At 39.7% G+C, this 23171-nt stretch overlaps 1 protein-coding gene across 1 annotated transcript; it reads left to right on the top strand.

Moving 5' to 3' along the window:
• Positions 1 to 2369: 2369 nt before the first annotated feature.
• LOC138111508 (cytosolic phospholipase A2 epsilon-like) lies at positions 2370 to 22965 on the top strand. The gene is made up of 21 exons (XM_069017429.1): positions 2370 to 2396; positions 2695 to 2778; positions 4669 to 4741; positions 5548 to 5684; positions 6490 to 6621; positions 9552 to 9592; positions 10021 to 10063; positions 10383 to 10446; positions 11717 to 11883; positions 12025 to 12117; positions 12481 to 12518; positions 13679 to 13814; positions 15214 to 15350; positions 16351 to 16573; positions 17234 to 17348; positions 18330 to 18467; positions 18937 to 19044; positions 19495 to 19686; positions 20212 to 20378; positions 21234 to 21414; positions 22536 to 22965. The coding sequence occupies exons 1-21, from the start codon at positions 2370 to 2372 to the stop codon at positions 22772 to 22774; spliced, it is 2535 nt and encodes an 844-aa protein (XP_068873530.1). The 3' UTR covers positions 22775 to 22965.
• Positions 22966 to 23171: the final 206 nt, after the last annotated feature.

Genomic DNA, 23171 nt, shown 5'->3' with positions numbered 1-23171 from the left:
GGCAAATGGGCATCTCCAGTGCTTGTAGCTGCCTCTCAAGAGGGTGCAGAGCCTGTGCTGGTCCTGCTGCAAGCTTCTGCTCCTCTGCCATCCCAGGCACCCTGCTGCAAGTTATGTGGCCCAGCCCAAGGACCTGTGTGACTCCAGACCTCCTATCACCACACAGCCAGTACTGCTGCGGGCTGCTGTTGTTATGAGGGCACTGGTGAAATACCACCTTGTCTTCCTGTGGCTTCCTGACTGTGATTCACCTGCACCATGGTTTGTGATGCACATTATCAAGTCATTTACTATTATTGCTGGGCTACATCTGCTTTTGGGTAAGAGAGTTCTTTAGCTGGATTCTTTTTTTCTAAATATATGCAGAGTAAGCAGGGGCAGTGTAGTGACACAGCAGCTTCAGCAGTTAGTATTGCTTAATTTGATTTATGAAATCCACAGAAGGCCCAAGTGTGGACATTGTGGAAAGGGTTCATGTTAAGTGGGGAGCATGGCATGTTATCTAACTGGCTCGCTGACTTTTGTCCCTAAAGAGCTGAGGAGAATCCACTGTCATTGAACTGAGACATAAAATGACTTCAGAGCCTCAGCTGAGTGATGTAATGGCTATTGTGTTCAGTCTCTTGTAACCTTGTGAGCTGAATCTCTTGTTTTAAATTAGAGTGTTACTTCAAAAACGTTATTACATGAACAAAGTTAAATAGTTCTCTATTGTAATAACTGTTCCACAATAGAACAAAACAGCCCAACAAAAACCTTTTTTGCATAAGTGGTAGGACAACCTAAAGCAGAAACATTCATGCATTGAATGCTTGAGTCTATGAAAGGCAAGACTAATTATAATAATAATTTGAAACTTTATCTAAGGCAGTTCTCATCTAAGGCAGCTCATCTCTACAGCACAGTTTGAATACTCAAATACTTTCATTAGAAATGCTTGAAAAATGAGATTTTTATTTTTTCCTAAGAAGTCCTGCTTTTAAAAAGGGTTTTCAGTCTGACTTTGAAATTTGAGAATTCTAAAAAGTAAAGTTTTAAAAAAACTTATTTCAACTGCAACTTCTTAGTATTGCATAACACCTATTTTTAGTGATTTTAATAATATTTATTGCAATAGCTGGCTTCTGTGCTATTTTTGTATTTTAGTAATAGTACTAGGTCCTTTTGTTTTTATGTGTTGAGTGCTGTTACAGAAAAATAATGGGGAATTATTATAAAATTAAAAGGAAATCAGACTTGACGATTTTAACAGGGATCTTTAAAGACTGAAAAAACCTGTAGGTAGCTATTTTTCTTAAAGCTTCTGAGATTCTAATATCATTTAACAGAAAGCAGCACTTTAGCTAAATGACATTTCCATAACAAAAATTCCGGCTGGTTCTGCTGACCTCTTAACATCCTCTATGCAATGGAAATAAAAGAGAAGAAAAGCTACAAAGTGATTTCTTTAACTATTTGCCAATGCCTGTGAGATCCAGCCTCCACTTTGTGGCTGTAATTTGTAGTGAACTTGGTGAAAATCCTTGCAGTTGTGCATCTGGCTGAAGAAGTTGGTGGGGGCTGGAACTGCCCCAGGACATCCCTCTGATGCCTTGACGGGACTGCCTGAAAACAGAGGCTAGACAAAATTGAGAGGATAAAAGCAGGTATTTATTGAAGGGCCTTCAAGGTACACTTTGGGCAGTCAAAAGCTTTCAAAGAGGCTACACCCACAATGGATGACAGGGTCATGGGTTTTTCACACTTTTGTAAGTTTGATCCATTTAATATTGGGGTTAATTCTCCAGTTACAATTTCAGGTAATGAAGTCATTACCCCAAGTTTGTTCCCCCCCTTTAGAGACTTTGTGTACATATTTCGGGGCCTGAGACAGTAAGGTTTCCTTGAAGTCCAGGCCTAGAGAGGATTTGTTTTGTCTGACCAGAATGGGAGAACAGGAGCTAATAGTCTATATGGAGTCTTAGAGATACACACTAAAACATTACAGGATATGAAAAATATAAAAGCTAAAATCCTAATAAAAGCTAAACACCTCTGTGTGTACTTATTCAGAGCTTATGGTGGTGGATAATGACTTCATTCTGGGATTAGCCTATGATAAAATGTTTGACCCATCTCCTTTTTCCCCCTAAATCACTGTGGTGTTAAAAAGAAAAAAAAAAAGAAAAGGCAAGTCTTCATGTGGCACAGAACAAGTGCATCATCTGTGCTTTTGAAATCAGTGGGAGGTGGAGCCATGAGTCAATCTATACAACTCTTCTTCCCTGCCACAGCTGCTTGGAAAATACTGTGGTCCAGGAGCACCTACCAGCTGGGAGACACACAGACTGGAGTGTTACTGTGGTGCTTTTTATGAAACAAAGATACTGATGGCATCATCGGCCTGTTCACCTTTGGTAAGAGAAGATCAGTGGCGGGGCAGAAGAATCTCTTCGGCTTGATTTGAGATTCATCAAAAGGAAATGCTTGGGAAAAATTGATCCTAAAATTTCAAATGTGTCTACAGTAGGCAGATTTATTAGTAAAAGCAGCAGGTAGATGGTCTCTGTGAGATGGATATATCTCATCATGAAGAGGAGAAATGGGAGAAGTGCTAGGGTCTCCTGATACTGCTGTGGTGAATCTGAGTAGAAACTGAAAATCACTGACTGCTGGGTTTCATCACTGGCCCCTCTTTTGACTCTTTGTCCCCAGGATCGGTTCATCCAAGCAAACCTGCACAGGAAGATTGGAATCAGGAGGAGGGATCATGAAAGACCATGCAGCGCTGAAGATGAGGTACTGTATAGAGGGCAGCTTCTGGATTGCAAGGAGAGAGCTGCAGGGCATAAAGGATGGCATTGTTACCTGCAGTCTTTGTCAGCCTTTCCAGTCTCTCCCCAAGCTTAACTGTTACTGTGAGAAGTGACATTTATTAACAGTTAGTTAAGGGAATATTTGCTTCTTCTGTGAGTGTGCTCTCTAGAGTGCAAAGCATTCACTGTGACTTAGGGTTTGGGAAGATGATGAACTTGTGGTTTAAATGCTAGGCAAGGAACTGGGAGAGCTGGATTTTAGTCTTGGTTTACTGTGGTATGATTATATGATGGTAGTCATACCTCATAACACCCAAGGCTTAGTCCTTAAATTGTTTTTCCTTTACTTTATGGAGGCAGATCAGCAAATAAAATGGCTTACTCCAATGTCTGCCACTTCTGAACCCTGATTTTTATGAAGATGAACTGGTTTTGGAAAGTACTGAATATGGTACATACAAGATATGTTACAAATTTTTCAGTTTTATGAGTAATGGCTGGTTGAAAAGATATGTAGTAACTTAAAAATGAAAATAGTATGATATGTTTTTTCTCCCCTGGGTTTTCTCAATCTGTTTCCCAGCTGTATTCAGTGCAAAAATATGAAGCTAACTCTTTCTTAGATCTGGGAGACCAGTGAATTAACTAACTGCTAGCACTATGGAATAATAATTGTGTTTGTGTCTTTATAGTTGCTTAGTACTTAAGCCGTCTCATGAATAAGTTTTCTTTAAACTCATGGATATAGATGAGGATGAAAAATTAATCCTCTGTATTTGGGATGAAATGTTGAGCTTGCAGCAATTAGGACCATGTTCTTCTTTCACTCTCCATCTCCAGAAACACTTCTGCCAAAAATTGTGCTGAGGTTGATGGGCTTCTTTCAGACCTTCTGGTTTTGTTCAAAGGACGCTTTCTGAGAGAAAAGTGTTGGATTGAGAATCTTTTCAGTAGGCTGTAAATAACATTTGGCTTGGTGACTTATTGATTTCTAGATGTTCAGTCTGCTTCTGTCTGTCAGGACAGTGGTGTATCAAAATAAGAGGTACACAAGCAGGTCCTAAGCAGGCAGTTTCTCAGAAATCATGATTCTTTGGAGATTTAATTGCTTCTTTCAATTTAAATAATGGAGATACTGCTTCTGCATGTATTATTTTACTTTTGATGTTCTTCAACACTGTCTTGTTTTTCCTGTAACCACATGTAGGGTTGCATGTAGCTGTGATGGGGAGTGGAGTGAGAGCAGAAAAAATGGAGAGAGTTGTGGAGCCTTCAAGCTACTCCCCTGTAGAACCCTACACTATGGGATGTCAATATTGCTATGCCTCAGTGCATCTCCTTGGTAGATCAATCAGGTCAGCCTAAGTTTGTCCTGATTAAGCAAAGACATTCTGAATCACCTGTTTGTGCCTTTGTGCCTTTGTTTTTTTGTGTATGTGCATTCACATACAATTATAGCTTTTCTTGCTTATTAGTGTTTAATTACATAATCTAACACACTGCCAGTTTTACTTTGTGTTCTCAGCTTTCCATTTTCTTACATTGTTTAGAGCTTTATTTAGTGATTCCTGCTTTCTTCACTCCTGGTTCTTTTAAAAACCCTGGTTTATACACACATATCCATTCTGCTTGCTGTGTTAATGAGGTTTCATTTTGATTAATGTAGAGCCTAGTTATGAATGACAGGTCATCTTTACACAATGTCAAATCACAAGGAAGTATTTACTCTCAGAAAACGTCTCAAATAGTTAAAATGAAAGCATATTCACTGTGTTAATGACAGAATGCCCTTTGTGGTGTTATAGGATAAGCCATGTTATTTATATCTGAGTTAATTGCTAATAATTAAGGTATTTTTCCCATTATTCTGCAGCCAGAAGTGCCTCAGTTGTGCTGGCTTTCTGTAAAAATTATAAGCATGAGAAATCTCCACAAAGCGGATCTGTGTAAGTATCACTGCTGGCATATTTATAGCTTAGCAAGAAAATTACTGTCACCTGACTTTATTACTCTTGTACACCTGTTGCTTGGATTACAGTAATATTTCAGGAGGTTTTGGGTGAAGAAGTTGTATTTATTTTAATTTTCATTTAAATTCAAAATAATTTAGAAAACACTTAAAACCAGAAAGGAAATAGACTAGAAATTCTGTGTTGGAGAAGAAGTTATCCTTCCCTTTATCAGCTGCTCTGTCGTATTTCCCTTTCTTCTAATTCTTCAGTGCCTCTTTTTCCAGGTTGCCCAATTTCCTTCTGAAAGGAGCATCTTTGTGAAAGATACAGGAAAAATCAGTAGTTGCTTTGGATGCTGCTGTGTTTGTGTCTTCATTGTTCTGTCAGTGTGGATGGCTTGTGCATTACAATTAGAAGTAAAACTAAAATTTCCATTTAATTTTAAAAAGTGACATTTCAATAAGTGAAGTAGTATATGAATTTTTTTGGAAACTGCCAAATATTTGAAAACAGGAGTTAAAAAATCACAAGAGCCAGAGTACTTAGTTCAAATAAAATACTGTTGAAATAAAATACTTTGGCTCTTGTTATCATACAGAATTAGTGGTTTAAAATTGACTTTGTTTGAAACAGATATAAATCTAAATAGAAAAGTTAAATAACTCTAAGCTCAGAATATTTTCCTTTGGGTTTAATGAAATATTTAGGACTCCTCAGAGGTTAAGCTTTTCTTTCCCTGACTGGGAAAAAGAAATAATAACAAAGTGCTGCTGTACTAATTATGCAACTTGTTAACACAGGGAGCCAGACTGATTGCTATGTCAAGCTGTGGCTGCCAACAGCTTCATGTCGGGAAGCCCAGACAAGAACTGTACGCAACTGCAGAAACCCCGTCTGGAATGAAACTTTCCACTTTGTGATACAGAGGGAAGTAAAGGTGGGATCTGCTGCTGTGACAGTGAGCAGGTGCTTGCTAAAGAGGGCATCTTCACCTGCTGTGTGCAGGCTCTTTATGAGAGGCTTGAGGCTCACAGAGACCTTGAACTCAGTTAACATGACTGAAAGAAGTAGTTTAAACTCAGAAGGTAGTGGAGTATCTGGAATTAGGTTGAATGCTTCTTCCTGTCCCAGAACAGAAATAAAAAACTGTTAAAATGTTTATAGAGTTAACAGAAATAGATGAGCAGTCAGAGTGCAAGTGATACCAAGTCTAGACTCTGAGTCAACTTCTCATGGTTTAATAGTGCTGCATCTTCTCATGCTTCCATGGGCAATTTGAGCCTTAAGGAACTGTGAGAGGAATTGCTATAATTCAGATCTGGTTAAGAAGTTGGTAGTGTGATTTAACTTCCATTTGTAAAGGGCTAAGAATTTCCCCTTTATTATTACTTTTTGATGAAATGCCAAAATTTCTCAAGGTAGTAATTTTGAATCCACAAACGATCTGAGGAATAGCATGTGTAACTCTGCTCTGCCTGGTGCACGTTACCATCATACATGTCACTTATATTTCCTCTTCTTTTGAGCTCTTTTTGGCTGCCAGATCTGATGATTTACCTCTGCTAGGGTTAGTCCCTGACTCTGCAGTCTGAGCCACACGGGCTGTGAGCTGAGCTCCATGCTGTCACAGGAGTCTGTCCACATGAACAACATGAGGGGTGAATGCTGGCTCTTGCTGGACCTTCCTTTTGGGCTCAGTAGTGCCAGAATGTGTCATTTACACCCTTCTCTGCCTCTCTCAGAACATCCTGGAGCTGACAGTCTGCGATGAGGATACTTTTACACCAGATGACCAGCTTATGACTGTTCGCTTTGATGTGGCTAAAATCCAACCTGGAGAAAAAGTTCGCCTGCATTTTGAGTTGAATCCAGAGGTGAATGGATAGAGAAAATAATACTCTTGTTTAGAATTTTGTCTCAAGTTACTACCTTTATTAAACATTTAATTAGTGTCACACACAAAGACTTTGTTAAAAAGGATGTTACTAAAAAATGCTTGGGTTTTAGGAGAGGGGTCACAAACATCCCCTGTTGTGACTGGAATCAGATGCAAAATGCTTCTCCTATTAATTTTTTTCCCTTTTTTTTAATATTTCAAAAATATATTTTGAAAAATCAGAGAACAAGAGTAAAAAATTAAGAAGCTGATGTTTAGAGGGTCTCATCACTTTTGTAGGAGACTGGCAGAGCAAGGGTGGGAACCAACCTGCTCCCCTTTCCAGGCAGTTGCCCTTACCCTTTGGCGCGTAGCTCATAGGGGTATCTCCTCTCAGCTTCACCAGGGATTTTGGCCAGTTATTTCAGATAATGTGCTTTCTTAATGAAGCATTTCATTCTTGTAATAATATATTAGGGTTTTTTCCTCCTCTAATAAACAACTTTAAGAAAAAAAAATCTCAGCAAGTCTGCTTATGCTCCTTTGTTACAGCATTACAAATTTATTTTAGAGGGGCTGAGCCAGCACAGAAGGGGCAGGCCTTGACGAATATCATCAGTATTTTATTTTTTTCTAAGTGACTGTATGACCTAAGAGTTTTATTTGCTGCATGCATCTCAAAGAATATTGTATTTGGTTGTATTAAAGAGGAGATAAAGAGTATCTTATGAAACACTGAGTGGATGAAGTTGCTGAGAGGAGAGGTAGAGAAAATGCACTCGTCTTCAAAGAGAGCAGAATATGTACTCAGATTACTTTCTGCAAAATGTAACACCACCTCTGTTTGGAGGGTGTAGTAACAGAACTTCAGGGCTTTTTCACTCTTCTGCCAAGGGCTTCAATCTACAGTTCCCAGGAACTGATATGCTCCGTTTATTTCTAAATCACTGTGTCAGACAGGCTCTTTGGGAAACACTCTTGTCTGTTTTTCATATTATTACTGCTTTGGAGAGTGTTTATTAGCTACTCTTTTAGAAGGCCAATCCTTACTAAGGACTGCTTTCTAAACCTGTTCCAGCTGGCTACAGCCTTCCTCAGAAAAAGCCTCATGTGACTGAGATAATTCCAGGTGTGATTCAAGCCCTGAGTTTGCTCTGAGGCATGTGCAGAGCTGTCTTAGCCTATTAGCAAGGTGGAAGTGGTGGAGGTCAGACCAGGTGAGCTGTTTCTCAGGAACATCCTGGTCAAGATGCCCTTCTTTGGTTTGTGACAAATCAGGCACCCATGAGGCATCACAGATTATGGTCTGTACATGGATTTTTAGAAGACATAAGGTTTTTTGTTTTTTGGGTTTTTTTTGAAAATTACTTAGTAATGCAACAGGCTGGGCAATCTTAATAATAGGCTGTAGAGCCACCTCTGCCCATAATGATTTCTTTAATCTACCAAGGTATCTCAGAAGGAGGGCTGAGGAGGTCAGATGGGTGATGTCAGAGCAGCAGGATCGCTTTGCTGTGCCTCCTGTTCTCTGTGGCCTAACAAGTATTTCCATTGCTATGCTCTGGGTTTTTCACCCACAAATATGTGAGTGGGACTTAAATATAATATGTGTGAGTGTAAAACAGCATAAGAAGGATGGGAACATAAGGCAAGCACAATTAGGCAGATGCTATGAGCCAGGTTGTTCTGAACCTTGTTTCTGCTATTCTTTGGACAAAGGTGGAACAGGCCATCAGATAGGGTGGATAGTACAGTCTGGGCACAATCAGATATTTGATACAGTCCGTCTTGCATCTTGTGAGGTGACTGCTTTCTAAAATCTGTGCCTCAGCCTTCTATTACAATCTTATAACCACTGTAATTCTCATGAAATAAAGACTTTGGGAGAAATTAGCAAGCAGAGCTACCTACTGCTGGGTTACATGCCACAGATGCAGCTATAAGAGAAGCCATCAGAGATGTCTTATTTACTGATGTGAACTAGTAAATACAAAATTGCTCTTCACTTTTACTATAACGATGAGTTTACCATGGCAGCTGCATTGTCAGATTTGGCATGTTTTTCAAAGTCATTTCACAAAGTTAAAGTATGATGTGCAGCCAGACAGAAGTGATATTTTTCAGTGAATGTTAGTTATTCCGAATATGAAAGAAAAAGTATTTCATCACTTGGCCGAAAGAGATTTATATCATCCAATAACTAGTGTTTTCCTCCCTGTGGGTGATTCAGAAGATCTCTTTGATATACTTTTTTTAGTGTGGTATTTCCTGGATTATCTGTATCCCACAGAGCAGCAAGTGGCTGAAGCAATACAGTTATTCAGTCTCTTTTATATGTTGGTTTGCTGCTCTGTTGCTGTTCTCATTCTTATACTTTTCCTGTCTCTTTTCCTCTTGATTTGTCTCTCCTGAGCTCTTTCCCTGATTTCCCTTCACAGCTTCAGTCTTCTCTCTTCTTCCCTTCACCCTGACAGTTTTTATTTTCTAAGTTTGTCCCTTCTCCCACCCTTTTTTAATGTTTAATCACTTTACTTTGCAAGTTCTTTTGTTTTAACCAAGGCATACTCCCTATTTATTCACTGTACTAGGTCCATTCATTCTTAAGTATGTTGTCCTACATCATTCACCTGCTAGTCTTCCCTTCCTCAGCATTGATTGGCCCATGTCTTATCATACTAATAAATAAATAATAGGACCCTTGCTCCCTATTCTATGATACTTAATCTTCTCTTTCTTGGCGAGGACAGCTGGTTTGTAAACAGCAGAGCAGTGGAGAGGTGAAATCAAAGGGTGGCCACAGAAAACTGTATCCATTCATATTATGATGTAGAGAGTGTGGGAACAGAGAGCATTTTAAAAAACTTGTCAGAATTGTATCAGAGGAAAATGTTTTTTCATTCATAAGTTAAAAATAAATCCTATTTTCAGAATCAGGAAGAACTAGAAGTGGAATTTCTGCTGGAAAACATGTAAGTAAAGCCTAAATGTTACAGAGTTTCTCATCAGAAAACTGTGTTTTAGAAGGAGTGGTAATGCAGCATTGGAGAAGTGGCTCCATGTACCTGCTTTCAGATGTCCCACCTCGACATCTTCCCCATTGTTGCTTTTCTCGCCTGAATTTGAGTGACAGTCTCACTGTTTCTGGCTGAGAATGGGTGTTTATTTTGTGATTCAGCCTAAGCAGAGATGATACTCAGTAGGACCAATAAGAAAGAAGGAGAATCCTTGGGAAGGTGTGGGACTGTGATCTGGCAGAGGCTGCAAGACAGAGGGGAAAGATAGAAGTGCTGATGGTACTTGTCAGCTAGAAAAACTGAGCTCAGAGAACTATTGGCTTTTGGAGGTTTATTGCTTATATATGCACTTTTAAATAAACCTTTTTGGTTTTGCTTTTCAGACCAGGTGTATCTGAGAAGATAATTACTAATGGCGTACTAGTGGTAATTATAATTTTTTTATATGCCAATCTTACAGTAAGGCAAAACTGAAGGATGTGGTTGGAAGATAGGGAGAAAAATTTCTTGTGTTAACTGTTGGGGACTGAATGGTATTTAAATGTAATGACAGATCCCCAGTTATTCTGGCGTTCTTGACCACAGTATTATTCACAAGATTTATACAAGATAATCAGCTTCTACAAATTCTTCATGTCCACAGACCATCATGGCCAAGCATGGTGTTTCTACAGGACCCCTACAACCTCAGTGAGAATCCTGAACTGTTTCTGTGACCAGTGATTTTACTGCTTCTCTCTTCCAGTCTCGTGAAGTTTCCTGTTTGGAAGTACATGTGAATGAAACAAAAATGAAGAGTTCTCACAAAAGTGAGTTTACGGATTTAAATTGTTTGTCACTGCTTTTTTGTGCTATGGGAAATGCAGCTGAATTTGGATAAATATTTGGTCTGGTTTAGTCTATCAGGGCTACTTGGGGTTTGAAGGGTTTCCTGAATTACCTACTTGCTAATAGTGAGAATCCTCAGAAGAAGGCTTGACTGTGTAGCTTAAGAGAAACTGTGAAGGTGGCTGGGAGACTTGGAAACATCACTGCAGTGTGATGGAACTGAAGTACCTTTAGCTCTGTTTTCTGGTGAAAACAAAAAGTAAAAGAATGGAGACATAACTCTCAGGAGGAGAAAGACTTCAGTGAGAGCTCAGGGGATGTGAATGCTGCTAGTGGCATCCACTGCTGTAACACACACTCTCTGTCACCAGGCAGGGTGTCACAAATGGTTCAGGTCACTTAAAGAATCCCTGGCAAAGACATCAGCAAATGTAGATTTAATATAAATTTGTAAAAGTGTGACAAAGTCTGATGGCAAGGTTCTATCTATTATTTACTACATACCTGAAACATACAAAGAAAAATCAGATTAGAATCAATCTAGAATTATTTATGTGGAGACTGGGGATGCAAAAAGATAAAGATGGAAAAGGAAAGGGTACCAGGAGTGGAGGAGATCCTCACACTGAGCTGTGAGTTTCAGGGTGGACCCTCTTGCCAAACTTAGCCTCAGACTTGATCGTTTGTCTAAAGGATTCAAAACCACTTAATCATCATGTAATTTAACATTTACAAAGTGATTCAGTGGGATTTCCTATAAGCACAACAATAAGTAACTTAATTAGGGATGTAAGATGGTCACATTCATACTACACCTGCTATGGGGTATTCAAATCAATTCCCACATGCTTTCACACAAAGAATTATGCACAAAGGTGCCTGCTAAAAATTCCCCTCAGTTTAATTCCCCTTAATTTAAGTTGGTGAAATACTCACAACAGATGCCTTTGCATTTCTCAATGGATGAAGGGTTGAGCCTCGAGGAGTCAGGGATGGCAGTCCAGACTCTGCCATTGGCTTTTGGGATCAGTTCTCTGAGTATCACAAACTTGAGAGCTGGTCAGTTCTGAGCCCCTGCAGTCCAGGGGAGCTCAAGGGCCAGGTACTGCACACTGGTCACAGGGGACAAAAAACACTGTGGTCCAAATTAACCTTAGTTAAGGCTGCTGGGCTTAATTTGGGGCACTTTTATTTGCTAATTTCAGGGCTAAGTGCAGTTAACCTCTCCCTGCGGTTTGCTTTTGTTCTTAGGGAGAGATTTCACATTCACAATGAAAGGATCTTATGAAGAAATCCAGGATATTTCCAAAGGTCCTCATTCCAGACCGGGAAGCAGTGAAACCACCAGGTTCCACTATATCAAGCACAGTCAACCCAGACTGCTCATGACTCTGCCAAAGGAGCATTTTTTCTGTTGTGTATGTTTTGCTTATGGATGGTGATAACACCTAACATAAATTTTGGGAGAAGAATCATGAGTTAACCCTTATCTGGTGTTTTTGTGTCTAGGGTTTATAAATAATATTCTCCTTATAACATTTTCCCCCTCTTTAAATCAGCCTGGCTCAGGTAGGAGGGAAATGGATGTGAGTAATCCCCTGGCTGTGCCTCTCCATTCTCTGGACTTGGGAAAGAAAGTGACAGTGATGAGAGTGAGTATCCTTTGACAGTACTTGGAATCCTTTCAACAAGGTAAACTGTATGTATGTGATATCTGGTCATGTATTAATTTTGTTACTAAAAATGCATTAGCGAGTTATTTGTATGCTTAGCTCTGCCTACATTTAGAAACGTAACTATGATTTGGGGGAAAATAGGATATTCAGAATTTCTGGCTGCTTTAAAAGTAGTTTAAAAGTAGGATGTTAGTGAGGATTGTGTGCTGGAGGCCTGAGAAGAGACCAAAAATTTATCATTAGACTATATATGTGAATAATTGCTAGTACTGCAGAACTTGCTTTTACAAAATTTCAATTCTATTTAAAATTTATGGTGTTTTCATTCTTGATTTCCAGGGGGAATCTTATGAGGTTTCTGTGAATGAGGAAAATAGGTAAATCTTTTATTGCTTTTGAATGATTACTTGGGCCACCTCCTTTCATAGTATCATCTTTAGATGAGAGGAAGCTACATCTTAAAGTAGATCATTTCAAAACAGGGAATAAAGATGACTAAAATATGGGGAATGGTTAATAAAATGCTTTAAAGTTTTTAAAGCTTTTAAATTGGTTTGTAAGAATTTAGAATGGAATAGATACAATAGGTAGCTAGTTATGGGGTATAAACCATCACAATGTTTTTCCTACTGTTGACACTTTGTAATTTTGATACTTAAACATCCCTGTCTTGTAACATTTATCTATAATACATGCACGTTTATGTGTACTACATTTCTAATATGTTTCTAACAGTGTTATGCATTTACAAGACATGTACAGGTCATTTTTCAATGAAACACATGGGCAGTAATTAATTTTTTGACTGGCTTGTAGAGATTTTCTGAAGGGCAACATTACCCCCTGTTGATGAGTTAGCTTCATTGCAAGCCTTAGTTGCAGGTGAATGATAAATCAGAGGTTTTTACTGAATGATATTCAGAGAAGATACTGAGAGCTTTTTTTTTTTTCCTTTCTCTTCTGAAAAAAACCTCTGAAACAGGAGCCCTGTGAAAAAAAAAGGTTATAGAACGAATCATGCACATGATTTTTATAATAATGTACAGAAGGGATAAATTTAAGAGACATCTTCTCACTCAAATAGAGCACAAATTCTTTGTAGAGATAAGCCTAACTTGGTATTAGGGTCCTTTTAACTAAAGTGTGTTAAGTTTAAATAAGTACTTAAGTCCCCTTTGTGCTTCAGGAAACAAATGCATAGCAAGAGAATGTGAAGAGGTGTCCAAATACCAGAGTTCAATGTGAAACAGCTTGAATCCAGCTTGTTTGCTTGTTTTAAACAAGCAGAATATTTTATTTATGTAACTTCCTTATCGTTGTGTGAAATTGTTCAGGACATAATTCTGGTCTAAAATCTCCACAGGAAGGCACAAACATAGGGTCTGGGAAGTGCATACACCTGCTTTCAATTGCGTGGGGGGACTTTCATGTATATGGAAGCATAGTTACTTTAAACTGGTTTACTGTTGTTGGTTTTGCTGAATGTCTCCAGCAGAAATGGCTACAGGCAATGCTTTGTCCTGTTCTTATCCTCCAGCTGTAAGAATTTAGATTTGCGGTTGGGGTTTGATCTGTGCGCAGAGGAACAGGATTTCATCGGTAAAAGGAAGAAGGTGGTTGCTGCTGCTCTGAAAAATGTTCTTCATCTAGATGAAGACCTGCAGGAGGATGAGGTATGTGGGACAGCATCTTGGGAACCTGAAGTATTATGACCCACTTTGGGACAAGTGGATGTGATGTACTTGCATGACTGCCCATATAGCTCTTCCACATTTCTAGACTAAACTGTATAGGCCAGGTTGTCATTTGCAGCTTAGACCATATCCAAGTTTTTGGCACAGAGGATGAAAGAGGAACCGTCAGTAGGTCAGTTATAGCTCCTTTATTCTCTGCCAACCTCTGTCCTCACTCAGGGGCACCCAAAAGCTGTATTTGTTGACGAGCTGGTGTGTATAACCAAGCCTGGTGAAATCTGATGGCTCAGACTGAGACCATTTCTCCTCTTTGGCACCTCTTCTCTGATACCACAAGTCTCACAGGGAAGGCTGCAACTCTCCCACAGCACACTGGTACAGTAGTATCTGTCTTGTGTGGTTTTGGTGTTACCTCTTGCTTCCTCCTCTCCTGGGGATCCCTGAACTCAGAGGTAGCTGCTCCATTACTGGTGGACAATAATCTGTTATGGACTGTGGTGTTTGGAGCAAGAGTCTGGGACAATGTGCCTGAGTGGTGTTTCCTCTACTGCTCTGTTCAGCTCCCAGCACATCCAACCCTAGATGCCGTGTGTGCAGGACAGCCTTTGTCAACCAAATTAAAGTGCTCATGAACTTAAATAACAAGTAGAATAGGACTTGTTGTTATTAAATGAGAATAAAAGGGTTTTGAGCCATAATAATCAAAAAAACCCCAAAGTAGATGGTAAAATACAGTAAAGACAAGATTAAAGATAATGGCATCCTATATTCCTAAAACTGAATATTTGTTTTATCAGTTTTTAAGTGCTGCCTATACATAAAAGGGAGGATGGATAACAGGATTGCTGCATCCCTGAAGAACGTAAAACCAAATTATATATAGCACTGATATCAGGGAAGGTAGAGGTAATCTGGGTTAGAAAGGGGGTGTTAAAATAGATCTATAATGCTGGGCACCATCTGTCTGGGGAATAGAAAGTCTTGTATATATACTTAGAGGAAGAAAAATTATGCAGGCAGGTTTAGTGCTGCTCTTCTGACCTTAGTTATACTCAGAGCTTTAAAATGTGTTTTGAGGGAGACAGCTGAGGAAAAATTAAATACATTGAGAAAATCTGAAAATATGTTTTCACATACAAGAACATTACTTACAGCTCCTGACTTTCCAAAGCATCACTGATCAGGAAAATGCTTTTGGCATACACTAAATTCCACCAAAGTTTACACAACTCAAACACACACCTAGGTACTGCCCTGAAGAGGGTGAATTAATCAAAACCTACCTGAATCAGGTGTTGCTGTTACTTTTTGCTGCATGGCCATCACTCATATGTTTCTTCTGGTGATGAGTGACTCTGTGCCTTTGTGTATTGAGCAGGTGCCAGTGGTGGCAGTCGTGACTGCAGCAGGGGGAGTGCGGTCCATGACGGCTATGTTTGGCAGTCTTCTGGCTCTCCAGGAGCTGGGGGTTTTGGACTGTGTGTCATATATCAGTGGCTTATCTGCCACAACATGGTAAGGAGAGTTGGGCTTGTGCTTGCCATTTGTGTTAGCAAAGTGATAACCTGGTGAACAATTTTGCCTTACTGATGAATTTACTCAGCTTGATGCTGGCACTTGGCTTCCTTTTTGGCGCTTTTTTTGTGGGACCACTCAGAGCTGTCCTCCTAGAAGAAACAAATCTAATGGGAATTACAGTATTTCTATAACTGCACTGAAGTGTTTGCAGAAACAAAAAGAAAAGAGCACAAGCCGGGATGGTTTGCCTGTAACTTGTTATTTAGTTGCATGCAACACTTCAAAAGTCCTCTTGTAATATTTTTCTGGCTCAACTCTTACACATCTTTGAAAAACAGACTTTAAAAGAACAGCCCTGGGAAACACAGAATGTCATTCATCCACTCAGTGGTGACTGCCTTGCACAAACCTGGAGGGGTCAAGGGATTTAAAACATTTTGCCTCTGAAGGGCTGCTCTAAAAGTATGTGAGAGAGAACAAGTGGGGTGGGGATGAGAGGGGATGACTGGAGTCTGCTTGAGCTCTGGGAACTGACAGCTCAAGCCTGCCCTTCTGTATGCCAGGAGTCTGAGGTGACCCACCTGCTGCACGCCCAAGGAGGGGGCTCTCTCACTTGCCAGGGCAATATTTGCTGCTAAACTCCAGCTTAACATTTCACACAAGGTCTGACCCACCTGAGGGAACTGGCCTCAGACAGAAGCTGTGGCTTGGACAAATGGTAATTCTAGTAAAAGCTTGAGTTAAGTTATCAGTGTTGCTTTATTACTCTTCTGATTCTGAGAAAAAACAAGTTAGGATGATTTTGAATGTATCTGTGCAGAAAAAAAAAAAATCATTATGAAGTCTAAATTCTGCCTCAGCTTTGAAATGCTCTTCCAAGGTAAAAGTTGGAGGGCAAGAACCTCATGTAGCCTGAAACAAAACACTTACGTGTGTTACAAGCCAAATGAATTGTCATGGGCCCTGTGATGAACCACAGTATCTTTCTTTTATCCAGGACCATGTCAAAGTTATATGAAGATGCAAATTGGTCACGAAAGGATCTCAGTGGGCCAATTGGTGATATCAGGAAACACGTGACCAAGAGCAAGCTGTGCTGTTTCTCTTTGGATCATATGAAATACTATGAAAATAAGCTTTGTGAGAGAAAGCAAGAGGGGCACAAGGTGTCCTTTACAGATTTATGGGGACTCTTCATTGATTGTATGCTACATGATCAGGTATTTTATATTCTCTCTCTCTCTCTTATTTCAGAGGGTTTCTAACTTCCCATGTCTAAGGTTGTGGATTCAGTTAGAGAAAAGGCTCTCAAAATGTCTGAAGAACTTATTGTTTGGCTTTTTAGAACAAAGGTAACAAAGTAACACTAAAATGTAAGCATCTGGAGGAGATGTCTGAGCATGTAAAAATTCAAGATGTTAAGGAAACCAATTTTTCGTCTTTAATTTTGGGTCAGGTGATCATTCTAGTAACACACAGAGGAGAGAAGGCTCTGACAGAGCTAAGTTCAGGCATAGCAATATATACCCATAAGATGTGTTAAAGGAAGTGGATCTGGGCTGACTTTTCTCTGCAGCATCTCCAAGACAGCTAAATATCTTTCTTTCCTTAAAGCAAGTCATATCCCTGTGACTGTACAGACACGTTTCTTGCATTTTTGCCATGTCCCCCATGCCAAAACTCCCATAAGCACAATGCCTTGGCGAGGGCTCATGGCAGATAACACATGAATGCATTTGTGTGACCAAACAACTAAAGCACACAGAACAAAACCTGCTGAGGTTTAGCAGATACTTCATTGATAGTTCGTGTTTAGATACTGTAATAACTCCATGCATCATGTTAATCTTTTAACAATGACTTCTGCTCTTTGTAAACAGGAGAGTTCTTACAAACTCTCGGATCAGCAACTAGCAGTAAATCAGGGGCAGAATCCACTCCCCATATACCTGTCCCTCAATGTCAAGGATGATTTCAGCACTTTGGATTTTAAAGGTACAGATTATCATATACCCTCCTATAACCTGAAGAGTTTCCTTTTAAGGCTGATTGATTGCCAAAACTCTTTACTGTAAGTCCAAGCCAATAAATCTTTTAAATAATTTCTCCTGTTTTCATATCTGCGTTCTGATTTGGATGAAAAACATGCATCCTAATACTATGGAACTACCAGTGCTGTAGATACTGCTCGGTGGGGGGATGGAGATGTCTTTTGCTGGCAGCTTTTAGAGCCACTACTTTTCTCACTCATCCCCACCTACTCCCCACAGCCCCTTTCAGCTGCTGGGTCTTCTGCCCAGGAAGCAGTAGTCCAAGAGAGCTGTGAAGAGTGGGGAGGAGGGCAAGGAAGGGAGGAGAAAGGAAAAGATGGAGAAGGGTGAGAGCAGGAGTCAGCTCCCTGCAGCCAGAGAGGGATCTGAGGAGGGGCAGTGCCCTGTGCCATGATCAGCGACCCTGATCACTATTCCCATAGTGTTTCCAGCACAAATGAAGCAGGATGTCCTGCAACTGAACCTGGTCATCTGCTCCTAGGCACAGTTGCCGTCCCAGCGCAACTAGCCAAGGTTTCTGTGTGGGGAGGGTGTTTGGTTGGGTTTTTTACCCTCTTGGCAGTGATTAAGAGAGTCTTAAGAACAAATAGTAGCTGGTGTCATTGCTGACTCAGGGGAACTAAAAATGCCACACTATGTGCAGGGCCTTTGCAATCAGTGGACTTTCAGCTCCAGGTTTGGCTTCTTAGTGCAGAAATGGACCTGAATCCCAAGATGAATGGATTTTGGTGGAGGAGATGAATTTGGCTTTTGCATTCATGTATGCTGAAGGGCACCTGCTTGTTTCAAAACACGGTGGTTTGAACTGGCTGTCACCACCATGGTGAAGCTGTAGGCCTTGTTTTGCCAGCTTCTGATTCTCTAAGCTGATTTTTACATGTGTTTGGGTGGCTGCAATAAACCCACTTTGATGCCTTATTTGCAGAGTGGGTGGAGTTCACACCTTACGAGGTGGGTCTCCTGAAATATGGGGCCTTTGTTCGTTCAGAGGATTTTGGTAGTGAGTTCTTCATGGGTCACCGGATGAAGAAGATCCCAGAATCCCACATCTGCTTCTTGGAAGGTAATTCATTATCTCAAGAAAACATGACCTTAAGAGCTGGCTACACAGAGGTGCTCTGCAAGTTGGAATACTAGTACACCACAGAAGGTATCTGATGCAATTTCAATCTCAAACGAACCAGCCAAAAGTGACAAAAGAGGAAATGAATTCTTGAGACAAATGTGACTAATTTGCTGAATGTCTTAGGTTAGACCTAAATGGAACACACACACACACACACACACACAAACTGATCATCTGAAGTATTTAAACTCACAGCTTGACTTTTATAGACAGCCAAGATTCAGAAATGGCCTGGTTGTAAGGCAGATATTGTGTGGAATGGCATGGCATTTGATATTTATATGAAAATTCATAATATTTCATAACTAAAACAGAGACTGGATCCAAGTATGTTGCCATAGCTGTGCCCTAAGAATTCAAACTAATATTAAGTATGGCACCTTTTCTTTTTTTCTACACTTTCAAGGCACATGGAGCAATATATTTTCCCAGAGTTTTATGGATGCTGTCTACCTCTCAGGTCATTCAGAACACTTTTGGCACAGATGGACTCGAGACACTGAGCGTGACATTGGTTAGTTCTTTAGATTACTTTTCTCTTGCATCTGTATTTTCTTCACACCTCTCTGAAATGTGAAACATGACATTTGGTAAAGAGTTTGTTTTTGTGCCCTATTTCTGGCTTAGGGGACACCAAGCCCTTGAGAATGAAGGAAAAGCAAGAGACAAACAGTTGTGCTGTAAAACAGGAAAATACATTGTGCTGCTTGTCGTGCTGCTCATTGTGCGACATCCCTGGGGAGTTTTGTTAGTCATGAGAGGGTTACCAGAGCCCTTTGGGGAGGGAGAGGCCAGACAGGGAACAACAAGGTGGTGGTGTGATGCTGAAACCCACTGCCCAGAACACTCTGCATGCACTCAGTCACAGATGGGGCTGGAGGCCACGGTGATTTGGTTGTTACTCTTATCAGAGAAACACTCTGACCAAATGCAGACATATACCCTCTTCTTGTTCTTCCTGCAGGGGACCATCCTGCTCTGCCCGAGAAGCCTCATGAACAGACAACCTGCTTATCCATTCCCAAAGGTTACTTTTCCAAAAATCTTCGAGAGATGTTGACTGGACGGCCAGTGGTTTCAACTTACCATAATTTTCTCAAGGGCTTGCAGCTACATAACAAATATTTGGACAATGAGAGCTTTTGCATGTGGAAAGGTAATTGCAAATTGCTTTAGATATATCTTTGAAGGAGATTTGGGTGCTGATACTTGCTGAGGACACGTATTTGATAAGTTTTATCATAAAGGCAAAATTTGACTAATATTATCTGATTAACATGTTTGTGGAATGGGTTTTGCCAAGCCCCAGATGATTTACTCATGGTCTCAATTCTGTCTTGGAGAAAGCACAGCAGCCTTGCTTAAATTCTTTTCTTCCTAGGAAAACCCATAAAAGAGTGATTTGAAACTTCCATGGAAATTAAATATCCACAAATTTACATGTATTGAAAAAGCAGAGTAATTTATCACTTTGGATGAAGCTGAGTTTCAGAACTGCTCCCTCTTACTGATATCAGAGTTGATCTGTAGATACTAAAATTGTGTCAAATACTTAACTGTGGGCTTTGTGTCAAGCACTAATATACATCATCTGTCTTTTCTTTCTCCTCTTGTTACGCTAATTCTGAAAAAAATTGACTTGATCCTGCAGTAATTAATAATAAAAGTTTTTTCCTTTCAGACACAGTGCTGGATTCTTCTCCCAACCAGCTGAATGAAATGAGTGACTATCTCAAGCTGATAGATACAGCTTTCTTCATCAACACCAGCTGCCCACCCATTCTGAGGCCAGAGAGGAAAGTGGATGTCATTCTCCATTTAAATTACAGTGGAGGATCACAGACTCTGGTGATGTTTTGAAGAAGTGATTCTTTATCTGTATGACTCCAGCAGCTGAATTGCCACCACAGCTGTCTATCTCTCTCTCTCTCTCTCTCTCTCTTTTTTTTTTTCTCTCTAGAAAATGGTCTGGTTTTTATTAAGTTAAATGATCGTATCAATGATACTATTCAATGCTGTGACCATGATGTCACTGCCTTCATCAGGGCTGTTTCAGTGTCTGTCTGGGACAGGCATATGAGCACAGACATATAGAAGATGTCCTGTTCTATGTATCTGTCATCCTGGTACCAAGATCCTCAACAGTTAGTTAAATAACAATGTACAATGTAATTAGTACATGACACATAATTTTGAAATTTTTGGAATGAAAAGTTTTGTTTTTACGTTTGACTCTTGGTGTTGGCATGAGTTTTAGTCAGGATTTTTTTTCTGCATTTGAAGAAGCCTTGAGGGGCTCATATGATTGAAATTAATGTAATTTATTTGTAAGAGGACATGAAGACATAGACAGATGCACTGAATGCAAATATTTAAGAACCTTTGATCTGAGAAGCCACACATAATCAAAGTTTCTTTATCCAAATCCTCTACTGTGCCCACTAAATCACAAAAATTATCTGCATGTCATATAAATTTCAGTAAATAGTAACTTTGCTTTAAAGTGTTGGCAAATCAACCAAATTTCTATTGCCCAAGATATATTAAAATTAAGATGGTATGTTTGTTCCAGTGCATAGTTAGTGCATAGTTTATAAACATATGAATCAATCTCAGATTGTCTACTGCAGCAAAATATTATGGGGCTTGGTGGTCTCACTTCAACCTCTCTTTGTGTTGCATCTCTCTTCTCTGTTGAGCCAGCCACTGGACCTATTCTCAGAGTACTGTTTGGAGCATGGGATCCCATTCCCCAGCACAGAGCTGAGCCAGGAAGACCGGGAACACCTGAAGGAGTGCTATGTGTTTGAGGATAGCTTAGAGGCACCAATCTTGGCCTATTTTCCATTGGTGTGTGATACCTTCCAAAAATACAAGGCACCGAGTAAGTTGACAGCATTAATAATTTTTTGAGATTGTCTCATCCAGTTTATCCATGGAATTTTTTCCTCTTCCAAAACAAGACACTGGCAAGCTTCTGAGTTGGCTAAGTTATTATATTCCCAGTCCTGTAGTGATGCATATAGTATTGGCCAGCTAATCAGGGATTGGAATGAAGAGGTTTAAAAATAAAAGCATGTATAGCTGTACCTTGAGGGAAACCCCCTCTGGCACTTAAAACAGGTCATGTACCTTTGCTAATAAAGGAGAGGAGACAGCTACTAAGTTATATCCACTGGTAGCTAACTCCATCACCTAACAGTCTCATAAAGAGATAAAATGTTTACTTGGTTAACAAATCTAGAATTCTCCAATTACTTTTTTTACATGAAAAAAAATTGAGAATAGAAAGTGCTGAAAAAACATATAAAGAAGCAAAGGCTCTGCCAGGGTAACAAGGCTGATTGAGACCTGTAATTTTTAACAAGTTGCCAGATTGTTTTCTTTAGTTTAGCAATAGAAGAAATGCTTGTTTCACCAGAAAAAAAACCTACTTGGAAAATTGAGTTTCAGTTTACAAATACTTTTACATACATCAACTCCAATTTTTTTATTGCTAATTTTGTATGATCCAGGAAACTTTCCTCAAAAAAGAACAAAAATCCATGAACAATCTTATTGGAAAAGACCTCATGCTGTCCATTATCTTATTTGTTCTGCTGCACATGCTTAAAATCTCAGCCGCCTGATAGAGAGGATTCCCAATCCAGGAGCTCTCTGGTGTAATTTTCTAGCAGCTGGTAGATAAGGAGCTGTCATCTCAGAACTCAACTGAAAAGCTGAACGTACAAAATTCAAAATCTTAAAAAATGAAATATTCTGATGCATGACCTTAATTTAGAGAGGAAAGCATTTTGCATGGAAAGTTGTTCTGCCAGTCAATTCTGGACTGCAGCCAAGCAGCGAACTAGTGGATTTTATTAGTGCAGCTGACATAGTTACTATACAGTAATTAAATCTTGAACTATTTTCAGGGGATAATTCATCTCCTTGTATCTGTAACTGTGTATTTTGCACTGCAGTCTTCCACCTCAATCCCATTGCTGTGCTTTGCTCTGATTTCAGATGTGGAGCGTGGTCCCACAGAGATGGAGCAGGGAAGAGTAGACGTGTCTGCCTGTGCTGCTCCCTATGGCACTGGCCTGCTTACATACACTGAAGAGAATTTCAACAAACTCCTTAACCTGTGCAGCTACAACATCCTGAATAATAAACATTTAATTCTTCAGGCTTTGCGAACTGCAGTGGAACGAAAGAAGCGACTTAAAAACTATTCATCGCTTAATTCAAGTAAACACTCTTAGAGCATGTTTTGAAAAATCTCATCAGAAGGAGATACACAAATGCTTTGGTACTGGACTAATAAATATTCGCCTGCTGCAAGCTCACAGATGTTTGTGATGGCAACAGAATTTGTGATACCAACTCCTTTGACTTCTGTAAGAGTGAGATGGTCAGTGTGTAGCTGCTGCTACAATTTTATTCCCCCTGCCATCCGAATAACCGACAGGGTAGTGTTCATGAGATTCTCATACTTGTCTTAGAAAAATGGTTGCTTAAGAAAGTGTATTTAACTGGTCATTTTTAGATCTTATTTTCTTATTGTTGTATGCAACAATATACATGCAGAGTAGTAGCTACTGTTCAAATACCAAGTACTCATGCATAATCTTATTAAAAATAAGAATTTTAGAGTTGAAG

Source organism: Aphelocoma coerulescens, chromosome 5 (genome assembly GCF_041296385.1).
Source record: "Aphelocoma coerulescens isolate FSJ_1873_10779 chromosome 5, UR_Acoe_1.0, whole genome shotgun sequence".
In the NCBI taxonomy this organism is placed as follows: domain Eukaryota; kingdom Metazoa; phylum Chordata; class Aves; order Passeriformes; family Corvidae; genus Aphelocoma; species Aphelocoma coerulescens.
Note: the sequence above shows the minus strand (reverse complement) of the source record. Positions and strands in the feature narration are given on the sequence as shown.